Source organism: Anarrhichthys ocellatus, unplaced genomic scaffold (genome assembly GCF_004355925.1).
Source record: "Anarrhichthys ocellatus isolate YVR2014 unplaced genomic scaffold, GSC_Weel_1.0 scaffold28, whole genome shotgun sequence".
Taxonomy (NCBI): Eukaryota; Metazoa; Chordata; class Actinopteri; order Perciformes; family Anarhichadidae; genus Anarrhichthys; species Anarrhichthys ocellatus.
In genome coordinates this window covers 3,911,711-3,939,044 of record NW_022280058.1, presented here as the reverse complement: position 1 = coordinate 3,939,044, position 27,334 = coordinate 3,911,711, and the positions used below count along the sequence as shown (strand labels likewise).

Below are 27,334 nucleotides of genomic sequence, written 5' to 3'. Positions count from 1 at the left end.
TATCTTGTGATACTTCTTTCCTCCAGGACAGCAGCTATCATCTCAATCTGTTATGCAAACCTCTCATCCAACACTTTTGTTTATTGCGCCCCTGATTGTATCCAGTTGATCAATGCTGTTTTAACTTCCATTGACGCTGCACAGGGACAAGAACGCTGCGGCTGTTTTTTTTGTTTTTTTTTTCCTTCTCTGAATGTTGCCTGCCGTCGATTAACTCCGGAGCTTCATGTAACCGGATACCATTCATTCTTCATGCTTTATGTAATGAAGTCCACACAGCTTGGCCTCATATATTCTCATATTAAGTGTCCACCCTGCAGTGAGTTGAGCATGCATTACAGCCTGTGTAATCACATTGTGGATGAGTGTGATCTGTGCACCACGTGCACATATGGCTCCAATAAAGAGCTCGCAAATCTATCCCTTGACATCACTGTTCTTTGAGAACACTAATTGTCCGCAGTGACCCGAGCCTTTTGCTGAGATGTCCTGAAGATTATCATAACGTGCAATAGTAAAATGTATAAAAAAAAAAAAAACTATCACATTTTAAAACCACAGTATGATACTGTGAAGCAATGCAACATTCAAAAACCTTATTAAATGCATGCATTGAAGGACTCTTATCACACCTTGAAGCATTTCTGAATGGTATTGATTGTCACTGTCATAATACCATCAGCTGTTGATTATCTTTCACAACACAGAGCGGTTGGATACTGCCCTGACTTTACATCAGACACAATGTAATGTGTTGAGGCCTTGTTAAGGTGTGCCAAGGTTCAGTGTAATGTTGCCAAAACATGTTTTTACTATCTGGGGGAGCAGCCTTTCCACTCCACATTCATGTGTCTCTGATCATTTGAGCTCTGCAGTTGACCAACGGTGATCCCATAAAGGTCACTCATTACCCGTGTGGCTAATAGAGGAGGGTGAGAATTGATGATGATGCTCTAACATAAACACATTGTAGTTGAAGCTTCTTCTATGTAAAAGTAAAAGTAAATATTTCAAACAAAGCCAAGCAGAACCAAAATCACTAGAAACGACATGAGTAGTAGAGAGACGGTACAAGCACAAGATAAAATATACAGCCTCTAAAATTGCTTTTGTTTTATAAAAGCAGGGATTTAAGAGATGACACACTCATCTTCCCCACATTCCTCTGGCAGACTGCTTCAAAGCACAGAGAGCTGCAGAAACCTGGTCGCTCTGGATATAAGGATCATTAGAGGAGCAAACAAAGACTATTGAGTTCCAGCAATTAAAGTACATGTTATATTTTCTAAAGGATGTCACTAAGATGGGGTAAAGTGATGGAAAACAGCAAACGGTTGCCTAATTACACATCAAACAGCCACTGAGCAACATTGGTATTCATTTGGAGTTGTGTTTCTGGCCACCCAACAACTGTAAGTCCAACATGCCCCCTTCTTTTTAGCTGTTTTGACCTCCAACAAATCTGTCTTTTTAATGTCTAAATTCTCCAAAATGTTCAGCAGCTGTGACTGGAAACAACGCAGATGATTGTAGAGGACGTTAACCAAAACAAATACTGTGCTCAGAGACGCTAAGATGCTCCGTAGAGCTGGTGATCATTCTCTGTGGGTTCCTCACTTTAAGGGACTCCTCTCACATTGCATGAAGACATCTGATCCAATGGTTTTATACAATTATTGATTAATTCAGCTTTAAGGAAGCTGGTAGTATTCTGTGGCTCGACCTCAGCCATGAGGCCAAAAGTGTCAAAAGAAGCTCTAGTAGTCAGCGGGGTGAGGAGGTTTTGAGTTTGTCACCACTAATGTGGTGAGCTATAAAATGAGTTTAATACAGGGTTTGCTTAAAAGTGTATTTGTTTGAATATGCCGTTACCACTAATAACACCTGTTTTGTGGAGGTTTCCGTTCTGATAAAGCTACGGTGTTTTCATGCTGAAACAGGAAGTAAAAAAGTGGATATTTTTTTGAAAGAAAAAAGGGCACTAAACAGGGCTTTATTGGTGGTGACGGGTGTGGAAAGTGTTTGCCAGATTACCTACCACTCAAGGGCAGCATCTCACAATAGCCTTATTACATAGATTTTGACAAGTGGACAGTAAAAACACAAACGGTGGTGAAATATGTTCATAGTGGTGCAGTCAGCACTAGAGGCCTTAGGTCATGCATCCATTAATACAGCCTACCAAATTTAAATTTAGGAGAGGTATAAGATGCTAGAAGCAATGAAAAACAAGTCTCCATCCTGCTTACTGGACTCATAAGATTATAGAGTCTGTGATAGACCATACTAATATAGGATTGTTTGTTTGGTCTGCAGTCACTGCATGTGCTGCTTGGGACTATTGCCTACACTAGAGTGACCAGAATCACCTTTTATTGGCGTGCACACAGACGGCACAAACGCACAGACGTTTGTAGTTTAAATAGTACGGCACAAACACACAAACAGACGGCTATTTAAACAAAACAGTTTAAATAGTACGGCACAAACGCACAAACAGACGGCTATTTAAACAAAACAGTTTAAATAGTACGGCACAAACAGATGGCTATTTAAACAAAACAGTTTAAATAGTAYGGCACAAACATACGGCTATTTAAACAAAACAGTTTAAATAGTACAGCACAAACAGACGGCTATTTAAACAAAACAGTTTAAATAGTATGGCACAAACAGACGGCTATTTAAACAAAACAGTTTAAATAGTACGGCACAAACAGACGGCTAAAACCCAGACCACGGTCTGGGTTTTAGCCGTCTGTGTGTTTTGGATTCCATCTAGATTTTACAGTCACTTCAAAGAAAATTGCAATGTTCAATATAGTAAGTGTTTGCTCCCAAAAATAATGACCTTGCAGGTTTATAGTTGCCATACCTTTATTTTGAAAATAACGCCCTAACCCGCACTTAAATCCTCCCGCGTAGCCGTTCATCAGGTTGTGTTTACACCAGCTAGAAGTCACCTCTGTGGCAGAAACATGACGATGTTTTAGTCCATGCATGAGCAGTGTGTCGCTAATATGAGCTCCACAATGATTTGGTGTGGTTGACACAAGTTTATAATCTAACTTTTCTACTCTAAGCTATTGTCGAATGAATTCATCTGATTATAAGCTGGTAATAACAAGGCATCTCATAATACAGCTCCCTCTTAAAAACGTCACTACAATACTGACGTTAAAGTGGTGGCTGAGGCTCTCTACTGCTGCTGTGTGTCTCTTAATGTTACTTGTGCAGTGGCCGTGTCTCTGTGGACACATGTAGAAGCTCTCTCATTGATTCATTATCTGAAGTTAGGTCTGTGTGGTGTCTTGCACAAGTTCACGAGCCAAGAAATGAGTTATTAGGACCAATATACAATACTTTTGTTTTGCATACTTTCATTAGTGTATTAACTACATTCCCGTGCAAAAGCTGTACGTGATTTGTAGTTTTAATAGTGCGTCAGTTTAAACTTTAAATTTCTTAAAAACAACAATTACCTCACCCATAAGTAAAGAAGGAACATTTCCTCCAAGTGCTATATTAAGACTTAATCAAAGAACAAGCAATTGTAGACGCTGTAATACTCGAGCTGTCCCATTGTCTGCTTTGCATCCCTTCAGCCAGAGGCGTTTGCTTATCCATATTTCCTCGTGTGCTTTTGGGATTGTCAAGATCTGAGATTGAGCTGAAGAGCGACCAGCTGTGGATTTCAAGCTGTTTTGAAACAAATCATTGAGGCAGAAGCTTTGCCCTTTTTGTGCCAGGCTCAGGCAGACACTGTCCAACACCTCTCACATGGTTAGGCTGTAGATTTAATCCACAGCATGAGTATACACACACACACACACACACACTGCTCAGAGAACCTGGAGTGTGTGTGGGTGTAAACAGCAGGCGAGACGGGGATAGAAATGAACAAGACATAGCTCAAATTAATTAATTAAAAAGGATTGTATGTTTTGTATATATTGCTATACTATTAAAAAAAAGTACCTTATTTGTAAAGGTAGAATTTTCGGGGCTTTTCCATCAGAGAATATTGGATGGCCTCAGCTGTTTAGCAAAGCCTGAGTCATCGATATCAAAACTGTTTCACGGTGTAATGTGTGGCCTTGTTGACCAGGATGCATCTCATGTTACTCCCCACTCTAAACCCAGTTGGGGATCTTTGTTGGATGAACAGCAAAACAATGTAGTTTACCAATGAGACTTATGTTTCTTTTAAGGATTCTGTCAACGACGAGAGAACAAAACTCAAAGACTAAAAGACGATTTAGAATATTTTGTGAAATGACCCGGTTAGACATGTAATCATTAGTTGCAGCTCATGAGCAGTACCAGATGCTCAGCAGAGTCAGAGCTCTACTCAGTGGTGTAGATGTGAGTTGATTGTTCCCCGTAGAGTCCCAGCTATCTGCCCAATGTGATGACGCTGCTTCCTCGGTGCACCGCTCACAGCTCCAGTCTTAAAATATCCTCGCCGCATTCTGTCATGCTTCCCTCGGGGACGGCCATGGGTCAGAGATCCCACCTCGGGGAATCTCTTCACTGTTTGGATATAGATTTGGTTTGTTGTGTTTGCTGGTGTGCAATGGGTGTAGTGGAGGGTGGACTTAAACAGCATGGATCCACCTCTCAAAATCTTAAATATCTTTTAATGCGACATTAGGAGCATTTATGCAGGTTTTACATGGCCGTGTCCGCTTTTTGGAGAGTAGTCACCCATCTAAGGGCTCACCTAAGTGGATGTAAATTAATTTCCTATCCTTTAGATTTTTAGGCCTATTTGGTTTCTGCAATGCAATTGTATTTTGCATGTCATCATTGGTATAGATGTTCATTTACACACATCAAATTACATATTGCACTGGCAATACGTAGGGATGTGTGGTATAAACCAAATAGGAATAGACTTTGCTTCAGTAAAAGCCCAAACATGTTACTAATGTAGTGGTAGTTTTATTTAAGGAAGGCCTAAGACTGACTGACATTACATTTTGTTTCTGTTACTTAAGCTGTAAAAGCTAAATACTATCAAGTATCTTGACAACTAAAACATATACATGATATTTTGCCTATTGAACAACTGTAGGATGTACTATCCAGCATTTGGGTAATACGTTGGTATCGTCATACTATTTCTTCCCTCTTTATTTGTGTAAGCTGTGACTGGCACACAGGTGATTAAGTCTAATTTGCTCTCTTGGTGTTTGCTAACCTGAGGTGACTACCCTCCTGATACACCGGGCCTCGATGTGCAACAGGATGCAGCCGACTGCAGAGAAACAGGATGTTTGCAAAGTGGTTAACTGTGTGCTGCAGCAGACCTACTCTTCATGATGGCTGATATTCTGTTATCAACATACAGTAAAATCATATTAAGCATTCTGCCTCCTTTTTAGATGCACAGCTTTTATTTTATTTTGTCATGTTTGACGTTTTCTTTCAGAGCTTGGGTTGGCACAGCGAAAGTTTGCCCAGTGCCTGGGAGAGTTTCAGTTTGAGTACGTCGGCGATGCGAAGACCGATGATGAGAAATGTATCGGTAAGTGTGGGGTTTTTCAATTCAATTCATTTTGTATCGCCCCAATCACAAACCACAACTTTGTCTCCTCACATGATGGAAACTAACCACTAGTTCCGTTACCACCACCAGACATGCACTGTTTTTTTTCTCTACCAGAAAATTAAGAGCATCTTTTGTGTGTGTGTGTGTGTGTGTGTGTGTGTGTGTGTGTGTGTGTGTGTGCGCGCGCGTGTGTGTGTGTGTACCTGTGGTGGGAACAGCTGTTAATTAATCACAATGTATTTTAAGCTGCTTGTGTGAGAGAGAGACTGAGGCAGAGGGATTGCATTCAGTCTGATTTTTTTTTTTCTTCAGATGAATCTTTGCAAGAGTTCTCCTCATTCCTCAAGAACCTTGAAGACCAAAGAGAGCTGATGGTGAGAAAAACCAGTCAGAACCTGCTGGAACGCCAGGGGAAATACCTGTGTGTGCGTGCGTGTGTGTGTGTGTGCATATGCGCGCGTGTGTGTGTGTGTGTGTGTGCTGGGTATGCTTGCACTGTGTGCATTTCCAACCAGCCTACACCTATTACTGCCCTTATTTGGTACTTGCATCTATTAATGTCGAACTCGGTCATCCGCCAGAGAACCAGACCGGCACTCGTAATATAATTTTCTCTGACGTACAGTACAACCACTGCATCCAGCAGGCAGACCAACCAGTTCCCCGGTGGGTGGATATGTGTATTGATAGTGTTCGAACAGTTGTGCTTGTCTTACAGCCACTGTCGCACTACTTGCCTGGGGAGTGGCTGCCGAGAGGACAGGATCCATTTTATCACAGCCAAGCTTTAAATACCGAGAAAGATTCACATAAGCTTCTGCACCAAGGTCCACAGCAATACAGCCCTTTACGACACACCACCATAAAACTGGTTTCTGCATCAGGCAGCTCCGTTAAAGTTGCTAATTTATAAATCACAAAAATCCCACGTGGAAGATGGTACAACACTCCTAAAGGATCTGTAATTTGAATGGTTACAGTGGGTTATAAACTGCTACCCTGAAGTGTTAAAAGTGTTAAAACCTAATAGATCTACTTTGTCAAAGCTCCTCATTTGACGACTGATGGCCAGTGATAGTTTGGAAAAATCCTTTCAAAAGAAAAAATCTAAAACATTCCACTTCTCTGGACTGGGATACACAATGTCGTGCTTGCGACTTTCTATGAACATCCGCTCTGTTGTAATGTCTGTCTGTCTGAGGTTAGGGAGTGTTCCCATCATCAGTAGCTGACTTAGATGACTGTTTTAGCGCCTGGCTCAGGCCGTAATGGTAAACACTACTCAACACTGCTTATCATAGTGGGATGACATCACAGTGCAAAGTAAGGAGAAGCAGGATTGGCATGCAGGCACAGACATGTCCTACAGCAGGCACAGCAGAAGCACCAGAGGAAGGAAAAAAAAACACATTGACTTCATGAGTTCATTATTGGAAGACAAAGATACTTGTAGAATAATACGAATGTCATTGCAGTTATGTAATTTACTACCAGTCAACCTTCAGTGGAGTCAGCAGACGCTTAATACTGGAAAATGTTGTTGTGTCACATGAAACATCAATGGGGTTTGTCACTAAGTTGAGCAATAATGAAGGCTTTGTGATGGTGTCTGTCTAGATGAAAAACATCACAGAAACCTTAATGAAACCCCTGGAGAAGTTCAGGAAAGACCATCTTGGTACAGTAAGGGTAATGTATGATGGTTTCTCTTCCCAAAATATGTTGAAGCGCTTAGTCGATATGTTTGTATGTTTGGTGTACCCTAATGATTACAAACAAATATGTAAAAATTAAAGATTTTACAGTTGGATGCTAATAGCATATCATTGTACTGCACACACAGCTTTGATTCTTTTGTACCCAAGAATAATTTCGTATTTTGTTCTCCTTCTATTCCTTCTGAAGGCGGAAAGAAAGAGGTATGAGAAAGAAACGGAGAAGTACTACAGCTCTCTGGAGAAGCTTCTGAATATGTCAGCAAAGAAGAAAGAGCCACAGCTACAAGAGGTATTTATCCCCGCCTGAACTCTCCCGACACATTTTGTAACATGCAGAATATAGCTGTTCATAATGACAGCAAAACGGATGGAAACGGGTATTTTGTGTAGTTTGAGAACCCCTGTTTTTTTGCCTTTGGTGCCGTGGGGGGGAAGAGCCTCGCTGCAAAGCCTGTTGGACCGTGTGAGTTTCCACTAACATGCCTCGCAGCAACAGTTTTCCTGGCTTGTTGGGAAAGGAAATGGTTGCTCACTTGTGCTGCGATAACAAGGTCAAAACTGGTTGCTGTAGTTTGGGGAACAATCTGTGCTGCAGTACCATAGCATGGGCTTTTTTAAATTGTGGAGAAGTTAGCAACCTCTCACTGAACAATGTTTCTGCCTTCTTGTCGTTGTAGCCATTTAAGGCGTAACCATATGTTGTATACACCAACCGGAGAGAGGACACTCGGAATTGTTGACATGATGGCTGCAGGCTGTTCTGCTCTCTGTGATTCTTGTGTTACCAACAACGAGTTCTATCGGACTTGAATAAATAGACCCAGTGATTCATTCACAGCCGCAAGAGTCATGAACTTCATCAACACTGCATCACAGTTTTGGGTATCTTATGAAAAGCAGCGCTATGTGAATGTGAATAGAAAATGTTACTTATCAGCAGCTGATATTTAGTAGGAAAGGATATCAGCCTGTGGGCTGGCACTGTGTTTATATGTATCCCCTTGTTTCTTTGTGTGTAGCTTTTCTTTATCTGAATCGGCAGTAAAAGGATAGAGGGTGTGGTATGTTGTACGGATCAAACAGCCCCCCAAGACAAACTTGTTATTCTGGGCTATGTAAATGCACTTGATTTGAACATCAACAGTATTTGAGTACTTCAACGTCCCCTTTTGTAAGAATATGATACCAAATTCCACTGTATCACAGAGATCCCAGTGTTTCTTCTTCGCTTCCGTGCATCTGTCAGTCTCTATAATCATCACGATGTGTGTTCTCCGCCCCCGCAGGCAGACACCCAGGTGGAAACCATGAAGCTGCACTTTCAGGAGGAGTCACTGGACTATGTGTGCAAACTGCAGGAGATCCAGGAGAGGAAGAAGTTTGAGTGTGTGGAGCCGGTGAGTGACTCACCGCGGTGGCTCGTCAGCACTGACGCGGCTCGTATTTCACATTAATAAAAGCACGGAGTTAACCAATGAGTGATTTTGTTGCGAGTTTCTCTTTAACAACATCTGTTTGTACCTGTGTTGTGATCTTTTTAGATGCTGGCCTTCTTTCAGACCGTCTTCACCTTTTATCACCAGGGCTTCGAGCTCGCCAAGGACTTTGACCATTATAAAAGAGCACTGCAGATCAATATTCAGAATGTAAGAAATATGAATGTGTTCTTACTATGCTTGCATAAGGATGATTCTAAGCATGACAGCAATTGCTTGTATACAATTCGTGTGTTCTTGTTCGACCCAAAGAATAGAAAACATCTTGAGCGTTATGTGTGCCAGAGTGAATAAACAAAAAGGTTGACATCTAAAGGGCAGAAAGGCCCGTGAAACAAAACCATGATATACTATCAGCTTATCAAGTTCTTCTAGCTAACCTGTTAATTAACACAACCACTAAAGCTAAAAACAGAGCATCCTAGGCCATTGGAGTTCTCTTTGTCTACCTGTCGGATGCAAGTCCAACATTTACTTGCCTTTGTGTCTTGATTTGGCCACCAGCTCCTCCCTTTATTCTTCAGTGTAATTACAGTCTTATCTTGGCTTCATTCTTAGTTTTAGATTACTACCAACTATTCAACCGATGTCATGGAGATAAAGGCGTTTCCAAGGGAAGCTCATAAGTTATATCATGACCTCTCATTAGGAAGGTCTTGCTAACTAATCACTGAGCATCGGGAAGTGACTTCCTGGAGCGTGTGTTTACCCCCCTCCCCTCCCTCCAGACAAGGAGTCGATTTGAGGGCACGCGGTCAGAGGTGTACGAGCTGATGAAGAGGATCAGGGGGGCACCTCAAGAATACAGACAGACCAGCCCTATCAGTTGTGAAGGATACCTCTACGTACAAGAAAAAAGTAAGATCTCTATGTATTCCAAAGGTGTCACATTACACTTATTCATAACACACACTGTTGCGGGGAAACATAGTCCGATGTCATGGTCAGAAGGGGTATTTTACCGCTTTCTTTCAACTCCTGTGGAAGTGGAGTGTTTTTTCCACATTTAAAACTTTTGAAATGTTTTCTGTGCCTACTGTGGGTTATCAATGACGTAATCTTAATGGGTTGTTGTGCACAGACAACTAATTCGCTTTATCCTTATAATGGAAAAAACATGAATGTTCAAATGCATTTTAATGCAACATGATGCTCCTGCAAAATGTTGCAGAAATACGGACAAAGTGAACAAGTTATTTATTATTTTATTAAGTGGCTCTACTTGCTGTCGCACATTGTCATTCCGGATGTCTTCCCTGTATGCTGCTGCGTTAAGCAGTACTGACTGCAACTGTGTGAATAGTGTTGAATGTCCGTGTCACACCCTTGTTTCTCCAGGGCCGCCTCCCTTTGGTTCTAGTTGGGTGAAGCGCTACAGCACGTTTGTCAAAGAGCAGAAGATCCTGCACATGGTGACCTTTGACCACAGATCTGGTGGCAAGATTGTGAGTAGTCCGACAACACATAGAGCAGTGGGTCATTGATGCCTTATCATTTTTTTATTAAATCTCAACCACTTTGTTCACTGTGTAATCTTTCACTTTTTCAGAATGCTATTTTTTGTAATTTGTTTTTGTCTTTCTCTTTTGTTCAGGGTGAGACTGAGTCTGTCACACTCAAATCCTGTCTCCGCAAAACGACCGACATGTTGGACCGGAGGTTCTGCTTAGAACTTGACATAACCGATCGGTACATCTTCGCCAAACACTTTTTCTCAAAACACACTGTCATGATACATGTGATATGATAACGGTGCTGATAGTTGAACATTTCTAATATAAATATTCTCATGTGTCTTGTCCATGGCGGCCATTGAGCACATAGATTATCTGCTGTGATATTCCACATTCTGCTAAAGATCTCAGCTCCATACACCTAGTTCAGCTCGCTGCTCTGTGTGTTTTGGATTGCTGAGGGCAGGACAGCAGTGTGTTGGAGGGTTGCCCTCACACACACTCTTAGCTAGGAGAATGTGTCACTCCCTGCTGTGCCGTGTTGTAATAGATATCTCATTTTGTCACTCAACTTAACTCTGCGCTGCCTATTTTATTCTGTAGTATTAATAGAAGAGCAATACCCCAGATTTAGTTTGGTAATTTGAGTCCACACATCCATCTGATTGGGATGAGTAACTTGATGGTAGGTCTCATAAACCTGCATGGATGACTCATATTTGTATTTTGTGCAAATCGAAATGTGCAAGTTCCCTTGACAGAGGTTTTTTATTTTTCTTTGAAAGATTGCTGAGCTCGTTTGATGTTTTATATCGACACAGACTAGTTCCTTACTGCACTGTACCTCTAATGCCGATGTGGTATGGCTCTCTTTCAGGCCGGGCACGGTGCTGACAGTACAGGCTATGTCAGAGGATGACCACAAGTTCTGGATGCAGGCCATGGGTGGGAAGGAAGCTGTGAGTCAGCCTGTCATCTTTGAGTCTGTTTAACTGCCATCTTACAGAAAACTATTCTTTTTAATGTAATAAACTTCCACATACCTGCACTTTACTGTGTATCCCAATGTTCAAGTATACTTTATAAACTTTAAAAAGCCATAAAGATTTTATTTTTTTATTTTTTTAGACTGGATACTATCTTGGGACGACGTATTCTAAAGAAAGAGGAAGTAAGCAATCTAGCTGTACCAGACTTTGTATCTGTAAAGTAATATCATAAAGTTTCATGAGCGCAATGCTTCACCCCCTTTTTATTCATATTTTTCTTCTTCCATCTGCAGTTGATGCCCAGCTGAATGATGTGGGTTTGAGTTTTATGGAGAACTCCATCAGCGCCATCGAGACAAGAGGTGAGCCTCAGATACGCTTTTCAAATGTAGAAAAGCTCAGTTGAGAGAAGCTCATTCATTTGGGGACATTGAACATGACAATTGGTGAATCGTAACATAGCTGCAGTTTTGGTATCTCTACGCAAGGGGGCAGACTTGCTCCAGTATTGAAACCAAAGGCTGACTGGGAGCTACTGCAGGCAGCATGTACTGTAGCTAATACCAATGCCTTTCAGTGTGTAGCGCCAACGTTCTTATTCATTTGCTTTTAATTTTGGTCTATTCCCCCTCTACGTTTCTTTATGCAAAGGGTTATCTACCTTACTTGGTTAGATCCCAGTGACATATTCATGTATCTGATGAATAGTTTCCAATTACAGGGTTGTTGTAGTGTGTATTCTTGTTTGTTTTTGTTTGTCTTTCCATTTATTGTCTGCTTTGTGTGTTCTTTTCCCTGTAAAGCACTTTACAACCTTATTAAGAGCAGTGCAATACAAATACAGTTTCATTATTGCTTTCAGGTATTAATGACCAAGGCCTGTACAGAGTTGTTGGGGTAAGCTCCAAGGTCCAGAAGCTCGTCTCATTAATGATTGGTAAGTTGAATTCTATTATTTTCTTTCTGCTCTCAATATATATATATATTGCGTAGAGAGTTGAATGTAGTTAAAACTTTAATTCATATGCTACTGCACTATCTCTGCGATATGAGGTCGCCCCCAGTTAGCCGAATGTGCTGACGTAATGGATGTGTCTGTCGGGACGATATTAAAAAGATAGTGACTGACAATCAGCCCATGACTCAGCTTATCAGAAGCATGTCTCTCTAATGTGTAACAAGTGCCCGGATGAATCTTTTCCTCACTTCATTTCAGTTTTATATCCCCCAGACAACCAGACAGGGTCCCTCCCATCCACGTCCTTGCAGTTTTGGGCTTTTGCTTCATTAACACACCACTAAATCCGCCTCTCATGTGCTCGTGGCCAGCTATCGGTCGTCTTTCTCCTTTATGCCGCTCACTTGTCTTGAATCCCTTTCACTCAACTCATTTTCGATAGAGCTTGTCCTCTGTCCTTCCCATGGCTCCCTGTCTGCTCTGTGGTTTCCTGCCGTTTCCAGCAGACACCAGCTCACTTTCAGCTCTGTGTTCAGAATAACAACAAACTCAGGCAGCCGTCAGCCTGTCTCAGCTTCCTCTCCGAAGCCTTCCAGCCTCCCAACCTGCCGACTCATGCTGTGGACTCCATTAACACTCTGCTGCTGCATTCGAAGAAGTTTCTTTAAAACCCGAATATAGTAAAAGAAGAATTTGTCTGTGGGTGGTGGACCTTCCACAGATTATTGTGAACGAGGGACAAATACAGATATTGCTTGCACTTTAATGTTTGCCACGGATTGACCATATAGAAGAAGATGTTTTCATTAAACTGCCTAGAGAACTTCTATTTTATCCCTGAAATGACAGAGGTAGTACTACGACACAAACCGACACATTCACAAACATTTCCTGCATAGAACGGTTCACAGTGAGTGGGTGAAGCGAGCTTTAAACCCTTAAGAAAGTCTTCGTATCCTCCCACTCCTCCTCCTTTTCATCTCTCACCCACCGACATGGCCATGGTCCAATCGGAGAGGACAGAGGGATAGAAAACGAGTCTCCCATCACATTACAGTACAAACAAAGAGAGCGGCCCCTATCCAATGTCAGGCAACAATATAACCGGAAGAAGAAGTGAGCTGCGTTCTGTCTCTGACCTGTCCCTTGTACACTAAGTGGCAGATATTGCTATCAGTGTTGCTGAGTTAGACTTCTTGGTTCTATAGATATAACTGCAGAGTGAGGCAAATTTGAGGAATGCTGTGTGATGTTTCCAAAGAACTGCTCCATACATTTCACATTTTCAGGCAGAAATGACTATATGTGACCAATAATGGCTTTACCAGATGCTTGGATGATTTAGTTGCTTTTAATACTTTTGTTAAATAACATCAGTTCAATACTAGATCTCCTGACGACTTTAAACTGTTGGTTCACTTAAATTCCATGAAACATATTTTCCCACGGTGACGGCCCTCACTCTGTGGCTGGTGGGCTCGCCTCTTTGAGTTCAGTTCAGACCGGGTCAGCCTGGGCCCTCTGGGCCGGTGGTTTCCAGGCTGAGGGTCCGGACTCCCACAAGAGGTCGCAAGGCAAATCAGGTTACGCTCAGACAGAACCCATGGCCACACACGAAGGAGGAGCTAGACGCTGGCCGCCTCAGAGGAGAGAGACGCAATAATGCAGCATTCATTTACAGACGGTTTCCTTTGGAAGACATTTATGGTGTTGCACTCATTTAGTTCCCATAAAAAGTGAAAGAAATAGTTCCATAAAGAAGGAATGAACGGAGCTACGGAGAGAAAAGTTCAAACTCTGCCTCCTTACTCACTTCCACTCTGCTGGCCAATCAGGGTGTGATGTGGGCGTGAATGTCGGACACGTACAGTAGGCTTTTGCCGATTTGGCGATTGGATCGTATGTCGACAATTGAAGGGATGATCGCCAATTGTTTTTTCTGACAGCCAAAGATATTAAAGGGATTCTAACAAATTTACGATCAGAACCAAGATGTTCTAAAGATCTGTTCTAAAAGTAATCGATAGAATCAGCGCCCTACTGTGCATTTAGTGATGTATTTGGTGGAGAGGCATGTCTGCTTGTTGAGCCCCTTCAATCAGCAACGGTGCATTCTAAATCCTTAATCGCAAGCCAGCTTGCCATCTCTTTTCCTTGGATCTGACCAACCACATATCCGTTCTCCATATGCCAGCTCACCAAGACTTTGCTCTGCGCTCTATGAGAGGAGTTAACATTATGGATAGGGCTGTATGCCTGTTGAATGTCATTTTATATTACATTTCAAGCTTTGATTGAGGTTTTCCAATCAAGCTTCGAATGTCTGTTGTCATATTTTATGACACTGTCAGCCTTAATAATATATCTTTTTTTTATAGATATAATTTATGGTGCTGCTAGCTGCTGCTACACCACCACATCAATACAGATGCGTGCCTCGCTAGTGCAAGCGGGAGACATTTGTTAAACCGTTAAATGGCAAAAAATACGGATTGAAGCAGAATATTTTGTTGGATAAAACATCTTGTGAATTGTTTTCAATCATTTTTTCCACAGCACACATGTCACACATGCGTTGCTTTCATTGATGATAGTGTGCAGATTTCTACACCCCATTGTTTATTTGGGTTAAGATCAAGGCATAATACTTGGTGAAGGTCATTTTGGACTTAATTTCACGTTCATTCGACCAGTTTGTCATTCCGCCTTTCCTTAGTTTTGAAAAAGCAAGACAGTCAGCACATTTTAGCTTCTAGTTCAACAGACCTGCGTAATGGATTTGTACGGCAAAATGTTTTTCTGCTTCTGAGGATGTCATGGGAGCTGCAAATCTAAGTTTAGCCGCTATGCTACAGTCACCACACGGTACAGTTGTGTCCCCAAGGGCTTAATGCAGAGAAGGTAAAATAACAGAGAATTACATCTTTGAACTTGCTGCTGCTTTGTGGTCAGCAGTCTCATAATCAATGCTACTCCAACTGCTACTGCCAATCATTTTCCTCTGTGTCCTTGACCTCACCAGGTCCAAGCCTGTTTGTGCTAGAGAGCAGACTACAGAGCCTGTGCAGATCCCATTAATCTCAACACATACACACTCGCAGAGGCGCAGCTTTGGCTACACTCTTCAAAAACATTTGCTCTCAGAAGTTGATATTGGACAGAGCAGGCGGAGAAACACACAGTCCTCCTGGCTGCAGTGCTCGGATGAAATAATATTTAAAAAAATGTCATGTAACGCAGACCACCTACCACCATCTGTGTGTTGACCTGAGCCCTGTACAGTGCATGTTACTGACGCATTACACTTCCGTATCCTCTGTAATTCATCAGAGGTTACTTAAGTTAGTGACTGTCGTGATAATGTGCCACCTCAATTTTCAGCAAAACACAGCTCTGGAGTCCCTGTGGAGCCAGCGAAGTAGTGGGGGATTAATTAAACTTGTAATGAGTAGAGAACCAGCAGCCTACAGAAGCTGTAACTTCCTTCCATATCCACTGGGGCTAGACTAGACTCGACCCCCAAGGCCAGTAGCACTGCTTTTATCCTCATATGACTTATTACTAGTTACATATTTATATTACATATTTTGACTTCCTAGGCTGCCCACAAAACCACACAGAGCGTTTGGCTGCTTAATGTGAAAACCAATAGTTAGCTGGTGCGTTGTGTTGTGTTAATATTCCATTAAGACTTCTGTTTCGTGATTGTGTTTAATTCAGACGAGGAGAGCAACGAAGTGGATCTGTCTACCAGCGAGGACTGGGACGTTAAGACAGTAACGAGTGCACTGAAGCTTTATCTCAGGTAAGGATCAGTGGGGTTAAAGACACACAGACACATGCACACATGTAAGCCATCTGAAGCTGTCGAGTAATCGATTACTTGATTGACAGTAAATTACCAGGCACCTAATTTGATAATAGAGTAAATGTTTTAGTTATTTTCAAGCAGAAATGGTCAAATATTCACTATTTTCTGCTGATTCTCTGTCATATGTGATTTAAACTGAATATCGTCGGACCTTTTGGACTGTTGGCTAAATAAAACAAGAAATCTTTGACTGTTTGAAAGTCAAACATTTTATGGACAAAACAGTCAAATAATCCTTACTTATTGCCCTAAAATCATCAGTTTCTACCCGGTGAGCGTTGATGATATTGTTAGTTTGCTAATCATTTCCTAAACATTTGTTGTGATCAGTTTAACTCTTCCTGTCACTCACAACGTTATATATTCTAATTAATATTTCCCCTGAGCAAATTTTGAGATGTAAGTTAAGTTTCGTAATTTCGTAACCTTGTATTGCTGCATTCAAACGGAGGCCGTGACGAGACTTAACTTACACTCCTGGTGCATAATTGATTCAGAGTTGCTGTGTGTCTAAGCAAATCCACTTGTGACCTAAGACAACTCCGGTGGTTAATGAAACATTTTCTTTGTATATCTTTCTTTTGATGAACATGATGGAGGCTCTGTTCACTTGAATATGAAACATTCAATCCAACCTCATCTCTGTCTTTTATATAAAATGAGTTAATTATGCAAAGTGCTGCTGTATAATTAACTTCTTGCGAGGTCACATTGCTTACTGTATGCCTGTTCCACATTCACCAAATCCTTCCTGGTTGACAGATAGAGTGGGTGAAGTTCAAAGATTAAAAATGTAGTTTGGTTGCAAGAAGCTGAGGCAGTTTTCATTTAAATGCCAATTTGTTTTTGTAAACATGTGCGGTTAGCAAAATTGAGTTGGCTTTGCTTATTAAAATGAAAGTTTGGAGTTTGGCCTGTTTTCCTTATTAACAGTAAAAAATACTCACAAGAAGCTTTTCGGCCCATCAGATGCTCTTATTTTTTTAAAGATTTCTTTCATGAAATTTGACACGAGAGGTCAAGACTTATACAATGCACCTCCTCTGAACCTCTCAGGAAAAACAAACAATAACAAAAGGAAGGGGGAAAAACTACGCTAACATAACTTAGAAAAATACAACAAAAAATAAATGACAACCATGTCATTAACCGGCACAGTTAAATCGTGTTCATTCGTCTTCATTTTGCTGTAAGATGTTATGATTGTGAAAATAAACAGATCTAAATGTCACATTGAAAAAGTAAAATTTTGATTATGATCAAACAATTGTCAGCTATTTTATCCAATATTTGGTATCAGTTTAATTGACAGTGCTAACACTTAAAATAAATAAGAACATCAAAGCTGTTAGTGCTCTATTCAGTTACAGTTAACTATGTGCTGCCATGAAATGTAATCTTAAGTGTCTACTGCGGTTTAACATGGTGGGATTAGACTATCATCCACCATCAAGTATTCTGATCAGGGTGTAAATGACCAGACCTATTAAAAGGGGTTAAGATCGTGTCGTGATGGGCTGATTTTAAGCTTTGACCCTTTCAAGGAAGCGGCTTGTAACGGGACGTGAGACTCTGTCACACTCGGTCTCCTCTGGTTTTAAGGATACGATCGCTGTGTTCAATCAGGCAAACACCCTCTAAGCTAACATAGCTTATCCACATTGTTATGCTATATTAAACCATGCTGAGCAGTGCTCTGACATGTCTCTTACTTTGTGGCTAGTCCGCTGGAATAAAGCAGGGTCAATCTCCTCACTTTCCTCTGAGGCTAAGTACCTTTGGCCACTTGCCAGCTGCAGTGTGGAAGTACCTTCAGATGAACTTGGTTATCTCAACGTGTGCACCATCTAATTCCATCCCCTGGCCCGGCCACATTAATCATTGCTGTGTGCAGACCCTATAAAACAGTGTGCCAGCTATTTCTGTCCGTCCCCCCCCCTCACTCAATTCAGCTCTCACTTCTCCACCCAACCCTTGTCTCTCTCTCTCTCTCTCTCTCTCTGTCTCTGTCTCTGTCTCTGTCTCTGTCTCTCTGTGTGTGTGTGTGTGAAGGAGCCTTCCTGAGCCGTTGATGACCTATGGACTTTACAAAGGGTTTATTAGCCTTGCAAGTAAGTTTGACCTCCTCTTATACCATCACTGAGTAAAGACAGAAAGACAGTGTACACATGTGTTGTATCAGAGATGGACATTCAGTTTCCTCTACTTCAGTGAGTTATTGAAAATACGCAGTCAAATGTGAACCAGTTAAATCACTTTTAATAACTTTTTTGAAAACTTTTTACCAATTCTTTTAAAAATCCTCTTAAGTAAAGGATTCATAGTCTGAAAGCTATTGGTCTGAGTGTGTCTTGAATGCTGATGAGGATCTGTCTTCATCTTCAGACTTTTAAACACTTGACAAGCGTCTCTAAAAAGTGTAATGTTTAATGCTATACAGTACGTTTAGGCCTTCTTACTCGTCTTCAGAAATTTGCACTCCCAAAATCCGAGGACACCGTCGCCCTGTTTCTCACGAGGAAATGTGATTTGAAGAATCCTTTCAGCCGACAAACCTTAGACAAACCTTTTTGACATTTAAGACTGTTTTCCATGTGAGCCTACTGCCCATCTTCATCTAACTTCTACCTGTGGCAAAATAAGCCATTTAAGGTTAAAGCTAAAAGCTTTAAAATTATAAATATGCTGTAATTTGCATGCCCTCAAAGGGTCCAGTGAGTGACCTTGAACAGCAAAAAGACACTTTTTTTTTTCCACCCACATAACATCATTTATGTGCTAAATGTTTTTGTTTTTTTTTGTTTGTTTTTTTTAAAGCAAGCCAAACTTGAATCCTATTACAACAAGTGCTATAATTGGATCAGGTTGACATTTTTATCAGGCGCTCGCAATGCCCTCATAACGAGGGGGAAAAAATGGATTAGCGACGAATATTTGTTTTTTTTTGATGGATGACAGCATCCATAAGCAGCTTTTTCCACGTTTAAATCCTTGTCGTTCCCATAGTAATGATGTTTTGTGTGTGTGTGTGTGTGTGTGTGTGTTTGTGTTTGTGTGTGGGCGGTCAGATGCCCATGTGTGAGGAAATGTTTAAGAGATGATCTTTGGGGGTTTTAACACAACCCTTTTATACGGTAGCGACAGTAACGTAAAGCTATCTCCCTTCGCCAGCATAGTGGTCCCCGCTGCCAAATCCTGGGAGGCTTCAGACTATATATCACTTTCACACCCCTTCTTCACTTATTTAAACTGGAATGTATCATCCTCCAAACATTACGCTTGAGGTGATAGCCTCTGATCATTGTGTCCTTAAAGGTCCACTGACTTTTTCCTCATTTGATTGTTTTCCAGAATGTATCCAATTAGTTTGTTAGGACTTTTGAAGTAGTAGAAGGTTCAATTACTCTGCTGAATTACTTTCATTTGGTGTGCTGTACCAGATCAACAGTGTACCTTGTGTATCATCATCATCATCATCTCTTTGAATTTGCTGTTTGCTAATGTTGTACAGTAGCGTTGGCTCTTTGCCACCTGAGGAGTTCAGTGAAATCCTTGTAGTTTAATGCAAGTGCGTGGCTGCTCCTGCATTTTGAACAGAGGGCGGTAGTCCAGAGTCTCGCATCCAAGCCGTCCACTGCCTGGTCCACAAACTACCGGAGAGGAATCGACAAGTCCTCGGGCTGCTCATGAAGCATCTGGCCAAGTGAGTGTTCATAGTTCCTTGGTTATAGTTCAGCCAATCTCCACCCCCTCTCTCTCTCTCAGTTCTCTCTTTCTGCTCTTCCTGTCTGTCTCCTCGTTCTCACTCCACATGCTTTTTCTCTCTCTCTCTCTCTCTCTCTCTCTCTCTCTCTCTCTCTCTCTCTCTCTCTCTCTCTCTCTCTCTCTCTCTCTCTCTCTCGACTTCACTCCCACTCTCTTCACTCCCCCTTCCCTGCTGTCACTCCATCTCCTCTCTGTCTACTCAGTGACTGATGGCTAAGAAAAGTGTTGCCGCTAGCATCTTAACATCTCTTAATATTTGTTTTTTGCTTTTTCTTAAGTCATTTTGAAATGACTGAAAGTCGTTACGGGTGAACTGTAGCCTGACGTACTTGTTTAGACTGTTTGTGCAGCCCTCCAGTGAAGGGAAATAAAATGGACCTCTCAAATTAAGCCCCCTCTTGAGATTACTATTACACCCCTGGATAGACCACTATTGTGCATCACTCCATTTGTTAGATTAGATAGGAAGAGAGATTTAGGAAATAATGTTCGCTAACATTACAAGGTTTTACCTCAGCAAGCTTTTTATAAACTAAATATGAGCAAATTGAAGATAAGTAAATAATCCCTCTTCCCTGAGGCAGTGAAAGTCTGGTGGATCTTATTTCATAGAAACCCGCTGCGGAATCAGGCTCTGGTAAAAAGGCAGCGCTATTGAAATTGAATTTGGATTATCCAGCGTGAAATTCTCCAGACTGGAGAGACTCGAATATTTTTCTGAAGTTGGCGTGTGTGCATGTCCTGCAGGGGGAAGGAAGCAAAGCCAGAATTTCACACTCCTATCTGAAATGGTTTCAGAGATGTTATAAATGTGAGTTGTCACCAATGTTTTTGTCTTCAAAGGCATCCTTTGAAGCTATTTAAACTGTCTCAGCTGCTCTACTGCGTATCATCATATTCTAAGTGTGAAATCTCTTCACCTGTCCGCATAACTTTCTCTTCAAATTAAGGTTTTTCTCTCCACATATTTGACCTCCTAAGATAAAGTTTCATCTACTGAAGGTGTTGCAAAACTAATCCAGAAGACATTAAATAAGACGTATCATTCCTCTTCATCAAATCTCACAGTCATTGTTGTTGTTGGAATTGATATTAAAAGCCTTTTCATTATAGCAGGTGTGTAACTTAAAAATGTCTAGATGCACAAATACTTCATTTCATGTCATAATCATTGTAGGGAAAGATACACGGGAGCTGTACATGCAGGACTACTTCATGTTTAGATTGAAGAGGTTTTGCTAAAGCTAACTGCTGCCATAAGACGTGCTGAAATCCCTCATTTTTAGTTGTCATGTAATATCAAAATGCCGTGGAAAAGTGCAGAGTAATCCCTAAAGATGGCAACATCTCATTGTTTTTCTTGAGCCATTTTGGACTTGTGAAGTGATGCATTATAGGAAGAAACACTAAATATTTAAAGGTTCCTGCCGTGCTTTTTAGCAGCAGTGAGTCGCTTTGCGTAAAAACACCACTTCTCTGTTAACGTCATAAAAATAATTACATTAAATCTCAATTTGACGAATGAAACATTGACATTTAGGGGGGAAAGAGCAGAGGAGCAATTTTGCACTATAAGTGCCTTACTGAATATTAAATGAGTCATCTAAAAGTGGTTTAACACCTCATCTACACCGTTTGCACAGGGAACACCTGGATGTCGGGTATTTTTCTTCAGGAAGCATTTGACACTATGTATTCTTCATTTTCTTGTTTGCTCAAAAACTTTTTATTCATAGCATTTGAGTGTTGCAGGAATGAGTCGTAAAACGGAGGAATTTAGCATTTTTCCACTTCCCGTTCCCTCAACTTGAAGTCTGTAGTTTTTTTTTTCATGTGTTTTTGGTTAGATGCCTAAAATAAGATCTGTGGTTACCACAAGCTTATGGGATTTTAATGTTTTGTTCTCCGATATAAATATGTCGGTAAATAATGAATTTTGAAGCTTTTGCTAACAAGTGACTAAATGAGATTACAAAGCGTCATCAAGCTATTCACTTGTCCACCTTCAACTTAATGAAGTCACGCGACTGTGTTGTAGTTTGTTTATAGCCGTTAACGTTAACTGGTGGCTTCTGGTGATTGCATTCATGCTTCAAAATTCATAGAAGTGGTGATTATTTGTCAAATTTATCTTGCTGAACAAAACATGTTTGCTTGCCACAAAGTTTATTTTCTGTGATAATCCAATGGAAAGTCCCATTGGCTTTTTGTCTAGCTAACTAGTGCAATGCTAACTTTCAGTGTTGGCCTCATAGACTGTATATAAGAAGTGGACGTAGTCATAGGGACATCAGCCATCGGTTTGTGGACTGCCGTTACGAAGCCTCGAGTTCGGCGAATTGGCCATCGCCATCTTGACTTTTTTTGCAACCAATGAACGGTAGTTACCATGTTTGCAATGAGGGGGAGTTACGTAGAGACGCTGAATTCGGCTCTGGTACCGTCAGTGACCCGTCAATCACAGTAAGCCCGCCCCAAAGCATGCTCTGCTTTATGGTCTAGCTTACTCTAAATGGACCATCATTCACTAAATGAACATCATGCTGTATTGAAGAAGACTTGAAACTAGCAATTGAGAGCATGAACTTGTGTTTACAATTTCTCATAGACTTTCATACAATCTGACTCCTTTTTGCAACCGGAGGAGTCGCCCCCTGCTGGTCAGTAGAGAGAATGCACGTTTTAAGACACTTGTGCATTGGCTTCACTCGGCAGAACCGGAGGCTGCCGCCTGGTTGGCCTGAAAATATGTCATCCCTGTAGCACTCTATACATGACAATTACAGTTCAGTCAAGTTTTGCCTTGTTTTTCTTTGTTCGTATTTAATCTTTCCCTTTTTCTGTCAAGTGTTCAGTGTTTACTTGTTTTTGTTGTATCCAGTAGAGTAGTCATTTCAGTGAAGCTGAGTTAGTAAGTTGGAGTAAACTGTGTATAATGTGAGATGTTATCTTCCTCAGTGTGGCGGCTCACAGTAAACAGAATCTGATGACCGTGGCCAACCTGGGCGTGGTGTTTGGCCCCACATTAATGAGGCCACAGGAGGATACCGTCGCTGCCATCATGGATCTTAAGTTCCAGAACATTGTGGTGGAGATCCTCATTGAACACAATGAAAAGGTAACACTCAACACTGGGATTTGCCAGACATGCAGGGCTGTATGGACTGTACTAGTAATGCACTTGAAACTGACATCATAGCAGTATAACTTCCAGTGTAAGTAATTAGTGCCATGTCTACAAAAACAGAGTGAAAGTATTTTTGTTGCATTGTGTTCTATTTTCTCCCAAAATGTCTGTTTTTGATTGGTCAATTTTTACTGCACTGACTGCACTTTTAATGATTCATTCTGTCAGTGCAACATTGTGCGTATAATTGTGTTTCCACTTGCCATCCAGAACTCTTATTTACTAAAAGAATTGGCGCCCTAGGCAACACAAGGTACAATGATGACACCAAGTCAAATCTGAATGAGGTGACTCACAGCACCTTTTGTGTTTATCTACCTGGTTGGCGTGTAATTACTTGATACCGAAGGATAGCAAATGTGCAAGCAAAGCAAAATATCTAATGTTTGCTAGTCTTGGTCCCTCAGCACTTAGCGCTTTCTTACAATGTTTCTAAGTTGTGTTTTCTAAGTTTCAATTTGGCACTTGCTGTTGGCAGAGAAGTGCGCATACTGTACTGTGCCTGACACCAGAATTTCTTTTGGGCAGAGTAAGAGTCTCAATTAGGAAGCTCTTCTTTTCTGTAGGTCTCCTTTTTAAGGCTGTTTTAGACTTCTGCATACTCAATAAAAATTGTGCTTACTCCACCTTGAAATTCATCTTCTTTGAGCAAATGTTCCAGCAATGAAAATGCACTTCGTGGTCTCTTTGAATACATGCGTGTTCTGTTTATTCCTTGTTCTACAAAATAATGAGCAGGAAAAACTTAGATAATGAGACGTTTAACGTAAACCCGTTGGACAGCACACGCTTCACCCAGTTGTGAAGGTACAGAGGAGCAAGGCAGCAGTCTAATATCCAGAATCTTTGATTTGGCCAATAGGGGGAGCCCCAAGTGCTCTCACCGGGATTAAACACATTTTATTCTGTTCATTTTCAGTAGGTTGGTTATTGTGTAGATTATGATATATATTTGATTTAATTTGGAAGGTCCTTTGCCTGCTTAAATACATTTATTTTGCTTATGAGTTGTCTCATAACCTGTAGTTCATGGGATCATGTAATCTCAGGATGTCATTAATCGGTGTCAATCCTCAAAGGGGATAGTTGTCGGTGTCACAAGAGAAAAAGGTTTGAGATTAGCCTTCTAATCTCTTTGGAGCAGCACTGCACTCTGCCTAGAATCAGATGAAACCAAAGAGCTTTTAGTGTTTTTCTGTTTTGATTATTTTTCTCCAGCTTCATTAAATGAAATATGATGTGTGCTGTGAATAATGGCTCCACCCAAGCTCACAAATCTAAAATGGGGTGTTAGAGAATACAGAGGCTTGGCGAAACCCAACGGGCTCTACAAATGTGCTAAAACAACACAGTGTACACTGCTAGTCTCGGAGACTACCCAGAGGTATCAAACACCATTCAGGTGATAAAGGATGTAGTGTTAGAATGCTGCAGCAAGAGCATTTTGGAAAGTACAGCGTGTTAGAGCAGGGGGAAAGTTGAGCAGACAGGCAGGCAGGCATTAACTTCTCTCACAGCTTAGTCCCACTCCAGACTGTTGATACCCCCAGATACCAACAGTAGACTCTGTTTTACATTCACCTCCATCTGCAGAGAGAGAGGGAGGCAGCAGAAACTATATATCAGCCATATCAGATTTCTCACTTTTTCTATCTGCTTTCTCCTACAAACTTTCTCTCTCATAGCCCCCTCCTCTGTGTCTGTCTCTCTCGTTCACACTGTCTCACTTTCTCTGGCACTTTCTCTCTCGCTCTCTCTCTCTCTCTCCCCTCCCTCCTTCCTCTCCTCGTCTGTGATCCTTTCTGAGGCTCTGCTGAGACTTCCTCTCCTCTGCAGCCTATTCTCTTTTAACTCTACATCTGAAGTTCATATGTAAACACAGCCCGGTGTAAACAGGCCGCGCCAGTTGGCCGGCCCTCCTCGAGTCCAAAACCCTGTTTATTTAACTCTCCACTCTTTCAGAGAATGGGTCAGTTTCTCTGCAGAGAAATGTCACCTTAACCCAGACCCAGATTTCTGGACGGGATGCGATTGTGTTACATGTGGAGCTGCTCTCGTTTATTTTGGCACAAACAAAATCTTCTCACATGCAGTTATTGGGGTCCAATCAATGAGCTGCTCGGCTCTCCCGAGGAACACATGCTGTGGCTGCAAATGGCCTTTTCCATTAATCTACCACTACATAAATCCTGTGAGTTTCCAAAGCTGTTGACTAAGTGAGGTCAGTTAGGGACACGCTGCTGCTGTTCCTGCTGCTCAACTCTTTACTGCACTGTGCTTTTAGTCTTGCTAGAGACTTACTGGAATCACATTGTGTATTCAGATCTTTACAGATGCTCCGGAGTCGTGCCCTCTTTCACCTGCTGGCCCAGTATTCTCTGCTCCCACAAGGCAGTCCAAGAAGTTGGGTCGACAGAATCGGCCCCTGGCTGTCTACAATCCACAAGCCCTAGACATTCAGAATGGTAAGAGACGTACACACCTGCGCCTGTATATTTTCACACCTCTGAATATATTACAGGAACCGAGTTAGACAAAAGACTTATAAGATCATTATAAGATACCTTAGCAATAAGCTTTTGTAGAACGAAACTACCTTAGTGATCCAGAAAGAATGCTACTCGAACATTGATTTATTCATTTACGGAGCCCAACGGCTATCGGGGTGAATTTGTGAGCATACATTTGTAATTTGTGCTCTTAAATTAATAAATTGTTCGCCCAAACTTGTTATATCTGTTCTTGAAATACTGGCTTACACAAATTAACAGAACATGCACGGCCTGTCATCCCGTAAGAAATGTTTTAAAAAATACAATAAGATTAGTTATCGAAATGTATATTATCCTGGTAATCAGCATGAATTCTTATTTTTTTTTTTTTTTTTTTTTTTTTTTTTTTTTTTTTTTTTTTTTTTTTTTTTTTTTTTTTGTGGTTTTTTTTTTTTTTTTTTTTTTTTTTTTGCTTCATTATTTCATCCTGTTCCAGAAGGGGGGTATTTTGTTTTGCCCTAATCATTAGCGGGTGACAGTTGAAACCGAAGCTACGCTAGCAATAGCTAGGAGCAGTTAGCGTAATTTTAATATATGTGAATTTTTTTAAGTTGTTCTTTCTGTAGCTGTATGTCATCCACGCTATAGGCCCCTTTTCACAGCAGCCATTTTGACACACAGGTGTAATTGATACCACTAATTATGGCCCTGTTCCATTTAGATTGGCCAGGGCCCTGGTATTGTGCATGTTGGTTCACTGGAATGGATTTTCTTCACACACTAAATAGAACTGGATCATATTACATGTTATCAATTATACCTGTGTTTACCCTGCTATGACATGTCAAAAGTGCTGCTGTGAAAAGGGCCTATTTTCATGGATGTAGCAACTGTAGGTAGCTAGCTACGTTACCTTGAATACAGGCTAAATGTATATTAAATAATTTCAGTGCAACACCACAAGAAAACTGTATTAAGCTGTCATGTAGTAAACCCAATCTCATTTATGTTTTCTAAGACACAACAACTTTTATTTTGTAATAGTGTGTATTCCTGTCTGCCATAGTGTCTTTTGTAGTACAATCAGTGGGGAGTATCACAAATCCCACTGATAGTTGTTTAGAGTAAATAGAGAGAACACATTTAGGGTAATTCAAAGGTATGAATTGTTCATTTGTGTACACAAGGTGTTCTGTTTAGATCTCAACTGAGAAACTTTTGTGCACTACTTATCAAAATAAGCTCAGTCGCCAGTTAAATATTAGCTACACCTCATTTATTTCAATGAGAGTGGTGGGCGAAATAACAGAAACGCCTCTCTGTACAGTGCAATACAGCTCAACAGCTCCCTAAAACTGTTTCAGCAGAAACGGAACAGTGTGCCCTTCTCAAAAGGTTGGATGTGACGCAGAGCCGTTGTATTAAACTGCATTAATGTCGTTTTGGCTAGTTGTAGCAAATACACTGGTATCTGAGTGTATTTACACTTGAGTCCTGCTGGGCTTTGAGTTAATTCACTCACTGATGGTTAGTCTGTCTGTTACCTAGTGACCACTATTAACCGTAGCAGTGTCCACAGATGACACGCTGTCGCCTCCTCTCTGTGTGACTGTGTGGAGAGGTTTGCCTTTGTGTGTTCATTTCTTTAAAATGCTTCCTCTGATAATTGATGAAATGAGAATGATACGGGCCTTCTCCTGTGCATCAGGTGACCTGGTGACCCAAACAATCTGACCTCAGCAATCTGTGATCCAAGGCCAGTCAAACCCCCCCCCCCACCCCCCTCCCACCCCCCTGCAAACACAAGTATGGCCATATCTGCATCAAGATGTACACAGTCACACAGAGAG

At 41.2% G+C, this 27,334-nt stretch overlaps 1 protein-coding gene across 2 annotated transcripts in view; it reads left to right on the top strand.

The window, feature by feature from the left end:
- Nucleotides 1-27,334, top strand: part of arhgap10 (Rho GTPase activating protein 10) — a 50,275-nt gene that overhangs the window by 6,069 nt on the left and 16,872 nt on the right. For both annotated transcript variants that reach the window (XM_031863109.1, XM_031863108.1), the window contains exons 2-19: nt 5,435-5,530; nt 5,867-5,928; nt 7,172-7,243; nt 7,460-7,561; nt 8,559-8,669; nt 8,814-8,918; nt 9,497-9,626; nt 10,107-10,213; nt 10,363-10,457; nt 11,100-11,181; nt 11,351-11,393; nt 11,505-11,573; nt 12,074-12,148; nt 15,890-15,974; nt 18,093-18,151; nt 19,638-19,743; nt 22,764-22,923; nt 25,316-25,457. In XM_031863109.1, the coding sequence (XP_031718969.1) occupies nt 5,435-5,530; nt 5,867-5,928; nt 7,172-7,243; nt 7,460-7,561; nt 8,559-8,669; nt 8,814-8,918; nt 9,497-9,626; nt 10,107-10,213; nt 10,363-10,457; nt 11,100-11,181; nt 11,351-11,393; nt 11,505-11,573; nt 12,074-12,148; nt 15,890-15,974; nt 18,093-18,151; nt 19,638-19,743; nt 22,764-22,923; nt 25,316-25,457 (1,701 nt within the window). The remainder of the gene's footprint in view (nt 1-5,434; nt 5,531-5,866; nt 5,929-7,171; nt 7,244-7,459; nt 7,562-8,558; nt 8,670-8,813; nt 8,919-9,496; nt 9,627-10,106; nt 10,214-10,362; nt 10,458-11,099; nt 11,182-11,350; nt 11,394-11,504; nt 11,574-12,073; nt 12,149-15,889; nt 15,975-18,092; nt 18,152-19,637; nt 19,744-22,763; nt 22,924-25,315; nt 25,458-27,334) is intronic.